The sequence below is a fragment of the Lolium perenne genome, chromosome 3, assembly GCF_019359855.2.
Source record: "Lolium perenne isolate Kyuss_39 chromosome 3, Kyuss_2.0, whole genome shotgun sequence".
NCBI classification, from domain to species: domain Eukaryota; kingdom Viridiplantae; phylum Streptophyta; class Magnoliopsida; order Poales; family Poaceae; genus Lolium; species Lolium perenne.
Genome location: NC_067246.2, coordinates 200,019,907 through 200,030,548, shown reverse-complemented (window position 1 = coordinate 200,030,548; position 10,642 = coordinate 200,019,907). Strand labels below are relative to the sequence as shown.

The window sequence follows — 10,642 nt, the reverse complement described above, 5'->3', positions numbered from 1 at the left end:
AACATTTTTTCTATCTGTTTGTCAAAACCTTTCCAGCTAATCCCAATAAAACCATGTGTCCTTTTCGTGCTGCAGTGCTACATCTCTTGAATACATAATATGTATGTCGCAAATGTTGTTATCATTTGTTTCCTAAAAGCTCACTGTATTGTACTTGTCGTTTTTTCTAACTATTTTGAAAACAGTTTATGTTCCTTCAGCCCAAGTGTCAAAACAAACTTTCCCTTCGATTAATCAGTATACTCTGTTGGTTATCCAAACCTTTATAATATTGTAGCAATCTTTTTCTGAATCGTAATGCGGTTATTCAGTTGTACTGAATATTTTCATCGGGATCCTTGCGTCATCAACATTTGCTTCACCTTTACTATGTTGACACCATTTTAACTAAATTGCATGTAGCAGTGTACAGAAATGTTGTGTGGTATAAATTTTACCACTTTTTCGGATTAGAATAATATGCTCGCTAGTTTTTCAGCTCACACATATAACGTTGCTGCCTGACCATTTCATATGAGAATATATATGTTTGCTCTACTGCAAATGTGACACACATGCTGTGATAACAGAACATAAAAAATAACTGTGTATATGCTAATATGCACATGACCAAGCAATGGTGCAAAGGGGTCGGAAGCATCACAACGACCACTCATGGGTAAGCACCAACTAATGGTTGACGGTACTTTCTGTGTTTCAGCATATGTCATGGTATGACTGCACGTTGTTCCCAGCAGGTTTTCCAATCTGCAAACAAGCTACGGGAGGGATGGTTGGAGTGAAGAGTTCCCCAAAAGCTTGCCAGCAGAAAGGGTTGTTTAGGTGGTAGTGGGGTACTTGCACTGGTTTAAGTTGTACTCCAGTAAGTGTGATTCCTGAACAAGGTGAGCTGTCACTGCATGCTAAATGGACTGGCTTGATCGTGAATGTTCCCCTGATGTTCTCATACTGAACGCCTGACACTGCCACTGCTGATGTTTGATTTGTACAGGTTCTTTTGTCACAATAGAACTGGTCTATCATAATAGGTGTTTGAACTTCAGAGACTTGTATGTTTGAGAACCTCACGTCTTGAACCAGCCCTATACCACCCTGCAAGGAGAATTCAGTTTGTTTAGCTCAGTAAGTATTATGACCTTACTCCGCGTCCTTTCTTTTGACAAAACAATGACTCGTATCTGTAATGTTAAACTAGGTTTATGTTTGTATGTACATGCTTGAATTATTGATCTTACCTGCCAGGTCTTGATTCTGACACCAGTCATTGTTCGGAACATGTTGACATCTCTTACTGTAACATTAGAGACGCATGCTTTTGTGTTGTCCCGGCCTAGTCCACCAATGCTGATTCCATGGCCTGGTCCACAATTGACATTGTGTATATAAATATTGCTACATCCTGTCTGGATGGAGATACAATCGTCACCTGCATGGAACAAGACAAAGATGCCATGGTGTATGTGTTATACACTTGTTGTAGTATTTTGGTGTAACTGCAAAAGATGCTTCGATACTCGTCGCTACATTTTGCAGTATACCCTCATAAATATGAAACCTGTCCTCTGCATTGCACAATTTGCAGAGCAGAGGGGCATGCTTTCAGTTGGTCATATGACTGATACTATAGTATAGCATCTCAACGAAATATATAAATTGTCTTGTGTTCTCAAATCCTTGTTGAAGATATGATTCACGGGTTCAAGATTTAGCAAAACAAACTTCCTGAGCTTTATGAATGTATGCTAGATGCCTAAGCTCTAATTCTTAAATTAATTCATAAAGAGAAATTACCGCAAGCCAAGTTAGTATGATGAATGCTGACATCTTTTGAGTTCTGCAGGTGTATGCCGTCAGTGTTGAGACTGTTCTCAGGGGAGGATATTGTCAGGTCGTGGACCAGCACTCCTTGACAGTTGTCGAACTTGAGATGGCACTGTGAGCTGTTGACAATAGTGATACCAGCCACTACGACGTTGGAACTACCATAAAACCTCAATGCCTGCATCAGAGTATGGAATCAAAATTGCCAGAAGTTTGCTTTGGTATGCAGTATTGATTATGCACTAAGATAGTGGTCTTAATTCTCACCGTAGGTTTAACCTGTGGCATCCTCTCAAGCTCCTGATTGTACTGCACGAGTATATCCAAGGTTAGTGATTAATAGAACAACCTTTGAATTGTATGATATAGTAGTGTATACTATATCATCAGGTATTACCGTGTCATCATCCTCATCGTCATTTGGGTCTGAGTAGGTCCACCACTGTTGCCCCCTACCGTTTATGGTACCACTTCCTTGAATTGATAATCCATTTAGTTTGGTGAATTCAAGCCATTGAAGCAAACCAGAACCCCATGCTTTAGCATTTGTGGGGGCTAAGATCGTTCCTTCCAGCTGCAAAATAAGCACCATATTTAACCCCATTATGTTTTGTGTTTCATTTCATCTTTACCAAATATACAGTTGGATGCTCTTTGTGCACTGATCAAATCACATGACTATCTTTCCATCTTCTATAAGTATAAATATCCCGCTACTTGAAACTTGTTGTGGCATGATGTTAGACATAAAAATAATTTGGAGTACTATGTTCTATCATTGTAGAATTCTCAAAGGTTTATGATTTTGAACATGAAAACAGTTGAATGATTTTTGAATATCGATGTAGCATTGGAATCTTTTATACATGCTCATTTCTTAAATACCAAGAGTTTTTTTCCCTACATGATAAAGAAATAGTTGTGTAGACCAATGCAGGCCATGCAGCTATCTGAGAAAACCATTTTCAGTTTATTAGCGTAAGTCCAGAAATACTTTTTTTAGGGGAAGATGTAGATTACCTGGAAAAGAATGTTTGGTTTGCAGTAAGGCCCAGAAAACGAGATTGGCCCAACAAGGAACTCTAGTTCTGATGGTACGAGAACTGTCGATGACCCCTGCTTGCACGCTGCAACCCATGCAGCTTGAAAGGCCTGCATGTACAGTAATTCATTAGAGGTTTGTTCTGAGAAGATACTGTCCTCTTGTCTAGACTCGAGTAACCACAAAATGAACCCAGCTGCAAAACACACTTATAAAGCTCAGATCTCTAAGCCAATTATAGTTTACTATTTTCATTGTGCCCTTATGGCGCTGCTGGCAAAAGAATGGAGTTCGTTTTTTGCTGAAAAGGAACCCAACTACCCAAGTACACTGTTGAATGTTGATAGAAGCTTTTATCTCAAATTGACAGTGCATTCCCATTTTGCCATCAATTTGACTACAACAAAATCTTTTTTCTGGTCTCTTCTTTGGCTTATGAGGTGTGCTTTTATATTATCCATTTAAAATAAAATTTTAAAACTTGTTTTCAACACTAACTATTTATTGTTGATTCATTATGAATGTAGCCATCGCGAAGCGACAAATATTGTGGAAAAAATATCAATATTTTCTTGTGGGCCCTTACTTAATGCCCGATTTCGTTTCCAAGACTGACTCCTCCAAAAGGGAAAACAAAGAAAGCTGTAACCAGCTAGAAAGGCGGACATGTGGGAGGAACAGAACAATAAAAAAAGGAACAAATGAAATTTCTGGCAACACACGCGGTCATCCAAAATTGCAAATAGTGACTACAGAAAAGATGGCACTAGTCCGCTGACTGCGGTTCAGCATCAGGAATCATGCAAGGGTAATAGTAGATGATCATTGAAATCATGGCTCATAGGACCCAATGAAATCACTGAAATGTCCATCAACCATCATAACATGCTACGATGCATGGCGAAAGTCCAAATATTCACGCAATCTGAAGTGCCATCACAAATTTACAAAAACCAAAATTCTTGTTTGGGAAGGCCCATCCCAATGGTACAGTTTTTCCTGGCCTGATCAACATGGACCCACGCAAAACAAATGTGCAAAGGAAACTGGAGGGAACAATGAATTGCTAGTGAGAAATTTAGCCAGAGAATGCATAATGCTTGACAAATTTTTATTTTTCTCCCTTAGAAAAAAGATGCTGACCTTTGTATCATCTGAAACTCCATCACCATTGGCTCCGAAATCAACCACGTTGAAGACAGCGCCCTCTGAGGTGGCCGGTGGTGGCTGTGGTGGCGGCTGATTGCCCTTTCCACAGCTTGGAGGCGGAGATTTAGGACTCTGATGTCCATTGCCTTTGGGAGGGCTGGGCTGCGGGCTTGGACCTGGCGGCGCATTGGGGCTTGGTTGGTATGGCGTCTGGTACCCTTTGCCAGCACCAGGGCCCGGCGGCGGGCTGACAGGCTGCTTGGGGCTCGGCCGGCTGCTTCCGTGCTGCCGATGGGAGCTGCCCTTTTTTGTTTTGCCCTTCCTCTTGAGCAGGGAGGAGCTTGGTGAGCTCCTTGGCCTCCAATGCTTGCCTCTCCTTGCTGCGTCGCAGACATCAATGGTGGAGCAGAGAGCAAGCAGGACAAGGAGAAGGAGGAGGCCGAAGCCTTTTAGTCTGAGCTTCATCCTGCTGGCTGTACCTGTTTGCTGTGTGGAGAGGAGTGTTTTTATGTGCTTGGGACTTGGGAGGACGATAGAGAACATGCATCGAGGTGTGGGCTGTGAGGAGGGAAAGAGAGGAGGTTTAAGTAATAAGCTTCAGGGGAGGCCATTTTTGCGTCTCTCGGGATTAGATGAAAATGAAATGGAGGAAATGGGGCCGCCAGATCACGTGCATGCCAAGGTCTTGTAACCGCACAGGAAATGGGCAGTGTCTTCTTGTTGCTTTTGTTCCTCGCCATAATCAGCGTATACTCTGCAATTTCCTTTAGACTTTGTCGGTGGTGAAACACAATAATCAATCTGCAATTTCCTTGACACTGATTTACTGAAACAGGAGTGAAGCATGCTGTGCCCTTTATTCACGAGTGGGGATGGATAACTTCGGCACCAGATTTTGTGGAGAAACAAAACCACCAATATCATTTGTAGCATATATGCTCTCCTGTGGTCCAAAGAGATCACGTGCAATTATAGCGCGAGTGTGTCCAATTTGGCAGCTAATCCAAAGAAGATGCAGAATACTCTACCAGAAAATGATTAACCTAAGCGAGGCCACCTTGCCGATGTACGGAATTACCTACTCATGCTCCAGTTGGGTGAAACAACTCTGTTCTGTTCAAAGAAATGATGAGGTGAGTAGGCACAATTAGCATCTCCAGCAAATTTAACAGTCTGTTCTGTTAATCAGGCATCCTTGGTTGGTTTTGTGCGCGTGTTCAGTGATCGACAGGGTTATATGTACTCCCTCCGGTCTTTTTTAATTGACTCAAATTTAGTACAAAGTTGTACTAAATCCGAGTCAATTAAAAGAGACCGGAGGGAGTACGTCTAATCTAATGACTGGTCATTCCTGCCCTTCTGTTTTCAGCTCGTGGAACATTTATGCCGCTCTGTCATGGCCGTGCATGCAGTGCAGTTATGTGTGCCTGAGCCCACTTTTCGACCGGTTGCAAAAAACCGAAGGCAAGCATGTGATCGCTGACCGGACGAGCTAGCAGCTAGCTGATGCTAGGCCGTTCCAGAAGCATACGCTCGTAGATCGACTGTGTGACACGTCAGGGGAGCCAAGCACCAACGGTTTCGAGCTCACGCTACAACGTTGTACGTGAAGGTGAATCTCGAACCAACAACTCCTCCGCTAGGGTTCACCCCTCGCGCCATCCCTTGACGCCCACCCCTCTCCCTCTTGCTCGACGCCGTGTTGTCTATTGGGGTGGCCAGGGGAGCAAGCTCCAATCAGCTGTGGGGTTCCGCCATAGCAGCGTCCTGCCACTGGCTTTGACCAGGGTGGCAGCAAGGGGATGGTGACCTTCGGCTATCTCTTGCGGCAGAGTTGGGTTCCCGGGGTGGCGGCCTAGGTCGGTGGCATCGAATGAGGCTTGGGCTCGTTCAGCAACGCGGCTCGGTGTTCGAAGACTATGGTGCTAGCGCTCTTTGGCATCGGCTCAAGTGTGGCTGTGGCATGTGGGTGGTCGCCGAATTTGGATGGCCAAATTTGACTCTCGAGGGTAGGGTTGGTGGAGGCCTCGACGTGCTGTTGGCACAGGTATGGGCGTGGGCTAGGTCTTTCCCTTTGTGGGAGGCGCGGGGCAGAAGTTGAGAGAGAAAGCTTGCCCAAATTTTGCCACTGCCGCGTCTATGGGTGTCACTCTCTCATTGGAGACCGCCGCCGTTGTAGAGTTCTTCCTCAACTTCTTCCACCTTGGAGCAGGCTTTTTGGGTGAAATCCTAGACCCTTCAAGTCGGGGGACATGCGTCGTTTTTTGTGTCGCTTTCCTCTTTTGGGGCTTCTACTTGGTACATGCTAATGTAGGCTTCATGTTTGTTTTTGCAAGATCTTTGAGGATATGTGAGTTGTTGCTGCGTGGTGGAGATGACCTTTGCCTCGGTTCTATGTGTTGTTTGTGTGGGTAGGCTATGATGGCTATGTGTACCCTCTCAGAGGTTGGTGAGGGGGTGTTACGGTTGTATGCCGGTTTTCCATCATTTTCTTAATCCACCGAGGATAACCGGTGAAGAGAGCCTCCGTGGCTCGATCTCGCGATTGACGGAGACGAATGAATCCAGGGGTGGTCCGGGACACACCGGCACGTAGCTCCGTCCGTGTGCCCCGCGGCAGCGATTTTTGCCCGAAACGAGCAGCCACCGCCCTGGCACAGGGAAAGATAGGGGCCTCGGCAGGAGACGAACGCGTGGCGCACTGGCCGCACATGCGCTTCGCTGCCCTTGAATGGCCACATGGGCGACGCCGGTCACGGGCGTCGCGTTTTGTCCGGCAGCAACTGCCGCAAGCGGACGCCGTCGCCATCGCCGATTCTCCCCGTACTCCTCGTCCAATCAATCATTCACGCATCCATCCATCCGCCCGGCCGTCTCCTCCGCCCTGCCGCTCACGGCCGTGCGTCCTCCGGATCAGGGTGCCCCTGTCTGTCGGTCGGTGACTTCATTCACCAGCCCAGCCGTGACCCGCAGGATAACGATCAGGGCACGTACGCTGGCCTCACATCTTTGCCATCACTTGGGAGCCGGTAGATCTACACGAAATGTATGGTTTCCTTCCTGCTAGAGTTACGGATTTTTCGGCGGATTTACGGATTTGGGTCGAGAGCGTCGTCGGATAGAGCCTGAATCGGTAGCCCGGCCGTAAAAGTTTCTCGAGGGCCCAAGAAACGCGAGGCTCGCCCCGTATTTATACATGTCGTCCAAAACCCTACTCCCCGCCGCCGCGAAAACCTTCTTCCTCCAGCGAGCAATTTTGACCGTGTCTTCGCCTTAACCGCTGCGCCGCGACCTCCCCTCCGTTCGCAATGGCGTGCGCACGACGATGCGGTAGGGGAGGCGGCCGAATCGGCGACGGAGGCTCGCCGCCGCGTTCACTAGCTGTGCGGTCGGAGGCGGACTGCGCGAGGTGGCCCCCACAACGACGACGACGAAGACGTATCGGCACTTCCCCTCACCTACGGGAGCTCCGCGGAGGTGACGTTGTCCGAGGTCGCCGCAGTCTTCGTCGCCTAGGTGTCGTCCATCAAGAAAACCCTCTTCCTCCGCCGCGCGTAGAGCCTTAGTGACTATCTCGGGGACATTTTTTGGTCAAACTAGCGCGCATGTGTAGGATTAGTACGTATTTTGATTTCTATATGTAAATTATGTTCGAATTTAGCTTGATTGGAGCAAAAACCTTGTTTCACTTTGCATGTTGATCGCCGAAAATTCCCACGACGTTTGATTTCTTTTTTTAGTTCGTGTTTTCAGTTTCTATTTTGCGCCGCATCTAAAATCATCGAAATTAAATAATTCGGGAGACTGAACTTGGGGTTTTCGGTTCGAATGTTTACGGACACTGCTAGAGATCTAAGCTCGTGAAAGCAGTATCTACGTTTCAAGTTATAAAGTCATGTAAATGCAAGATGTTTAGAAGGGATACGCAGATAAATTTAAGCATATTTTTATTAGGCACCTCTTCTATACAAAATTTTTTTCGATAAAAGGAATATATTAATATCAAAAGATACCAATTACATCCAGCCTCTGCAATAACGCAACACCCTAATAGCAGTACGGATGTATACAGTCAAAAAAGATAAAAAAAAATTAAGAAAGAAAAGTCCCGCTAGAGTATCTCATGCCTAGCAACAGTAATACGTCCACCCCTAGACAACACCTGAAATACAGACTCTCCAAAAGCGACGCCTCTAAGAAAGGAACAGTGCACCAGCGTTATCGTCGCCCGATCAAAGATCTTAGGTTTTCACCCTAAAGATTGTCACAGATTGTCACCGCTCTTAAAACAATGTTTCCAACAAGATCATTACCAGACACAACCAGTTAAGGCCAGATCTTGGGTTTTCGCCTTAAAAAGTAGGACTCTGAACTTCACATGTGCTGCCACCCCCACTTTCATACCACTGATGCGAATCCCGAACACCAAGTTCCTCAACATCGCGTAGATTTAAACCTTCTTTAGCTAACCCTCCAATCCCATCTTCATGAAATTCTCTGCTTCTGACCTTTCTATACAAATATAAGTAGAGATGCTCAAGAAAATGTGTGTCGGCGCACAACAGCCACGTCCGCGCGTGTCCCCCTCCTGTTTCTCGTCGGGGCCCGCCCGCCAAAAAATGCACTTCAGCAATATGTAAGAAATGCACAGGCACAAATCACAACGATAGTATTGCACTTCACCGTAACGTAAGAAATGCACTTTTGTGACGGCACGACGGAGGCCAGTAAAGAGGCTCTGAATCGAACCCACCTGCTCATATTCCACACATGCCCTTCTCTAAAACAATCACCGCCCTACGCTCGACGCTAGGCGGCCGGCGTACTCCATTGCCGCAGGCAGACAGGCAGAGGTTCACAGACACGTAGGAGGGGATTAGGGGTATGTGGCTACCGGTTTAGCTTCACACCTGGCCTATCTTTCCTGTCGTGTTGGTGCTGTCTGTCAACCACGTAGCCTCTCTTGCCTGTCCGTAAGGCTTTTCATTGATTTCGTGCACAGGTCCTAGGTACTCTTTTATTGGACATCTCGAGAGTCCATTTTGCGAGAATCTGAAGCTCTGATTGTCCTGGCGCCGCTCTACGTGCTGTTCTTATACGGTGGCATTCGACAGGTGTATGCTTTTATACAGTGTAGATTTCTGCCCTGGTCACGACATCAGCATTGATAATCTACACTGTAGTGCATTTGTATAATCAATCGTGCTACTTCAGTGCAGTTCTGATAAGATTTTGTATACAGTGTAGAGGCACACCCCACCACAAGGCATGAGTGCTCCCTGCTGTGCACATACAGTTACAAATGTGGTTTGCTCGTAGGAGTCGTAGCCTCAAGAAATGACTGACTGACGACCGATAGAATCACGTGACACTGTTCTATCGCTAGTGGCAACCTGCAGGTTTGACGATTGATCGGCGTTTAGCAGGCAAATGCTCGCCCGCCTGCTCGGTGAAAGACAAACGCACCGGCAGGGCCTGACGCCGACTGGTTAATTCTAAGCGCAAACACGCTACGGACATGCAGATGGATACACGCTGCAACTTGCCAGTGAAACAACAAATCGAACGCTGGATGTAGAATACTCCGTACTTCATCCAGCGTTGCAAGTAGCAAAGTACGTAGTCTCGCGAGCTGTCGGTCTGACAGTCTCTGCGTGACACAAAGCAAAAGCTCTGCATATACATAGTACTGTACTGCGTATATCCTATTGGTCTGTTTCTCTTTGTCTCTCCGGCCGGCCGGGTAGATCGATCGATAGCTTGCCAGATAAATGGGGTACGTCTAGTAAATCAGTGGCAGTAGCAATAGGCACATGACACTTCGTTATATATCAGATAAATGAAGTACTGAGTACACAACATGTTACAGTAGTTGAGAGGCTCTTCTTCCCCGCTGGGCCGCTCCGATGTCCTCTCAGCCGGAATAGCCGGCCGGAGTAGGAAAGGAGCAGGCGCCGGAGTACATAGCTGTAGTGGTAGGTCTAGGTTTTGGTCCTTTATGACGTTTGACGTCTATGTCGAGAGGGAGGCGGCGGATCTTCTCAGTCAGATCTGGCGCCGCACCATCTTCTTCCACTGCTTCAAGTTGCTCCGGTTGTCGGAGCCGATGTTGCAGAGGTGGAAGGGAGTGGAGATCTCCATAAATAAGGCTGGTTCGGCGGGATCTGGTGGTCAAGGCCGGAGCTGCAAGCTTTCCCCCCTGATCTGTCATGGTGGCGTGATCAGGGAGAGGGCACAACTCTTGGTCGGCTGCCCACTGGATCTGCATCAGGGGAGCGGCGCTGCTTCTCACCGGAGGTTACCTACGGCGCCACTGTCGCCGTTCTACATGGCCGAAGTGATGGCACTCGGCCGTCACTTCCAGGTCTTCATCTGGAGGTTTCCTACGGCGCCTCTGTCGCCGCTCATCATGGCCGGAAGGCTGCCCCTCCAACCTCGAGCGACGGCGTACGGCTGTCACCTCCAGGACTTAATCAACATCCGGCGGAGGTCCTCTAGCTGTGCCGTGGTTGGCTCCCACCTCCATGCCCAAGTGGTCTTGTCCCCGGCGGCATGCAGGTTGACTACGGCGAGCTTTGCAGTGGTGGAAAAGGAGCTGGACTGGATTGCTTTTCCTGTTTCTTTCTTAGG

At 47.2% G+C, this 10,642-nt stretch overlaps 1 protein-coding gene and 1 long non-coding RNA gene across 2 annotated transcripts; one reads left to right on the top strand and one right to left on the bottom strand.

Annotated features, from left to right (window-relative positions):
* Positions 1-488: 488 nt before the first annotated feature.
* On the bottom strand, positions 489-4,601 carry LOC127343070 (polygalacturonase At1g48100). Its single transcript, XM_051369147.2, has 7 exons — positions 4,007-4,601; positions 2,842-2,973; positions 2,219-2,395; positions 2,089-2,130; positions 1,792-1,999; positions 1,236-1,426; positions 489-1,092 (listed from the first exon to the last, which is right to left on the bottom strand). The coding sequence occupies exons 1-7, from the start codon at positions 4,553-4,555 to the stop codon at positions 697-699; spliced, it is 1,695 nt and encodes a 564-aa protein (XP_051225107.1). The 5' UTR covers positions 4,556-4,601; the 3' UTR covers positions 489-696.
* LOC127343073 (uncharacterized) lies at positions 1,426-5,218 on the top strand. The gene is made up of 4 exons (XR_011755651.1): positions 1,426-1,737; positions 1,841-2,009; positions 2,094-2,149; positions 4,848-5,218. It is a non-coding gene; the product is annotated as an uncharacterized lncRNA (long non-coding RNA).
* Positions 5,219-10,642: the final 5,424 nt, after the last annotated feature.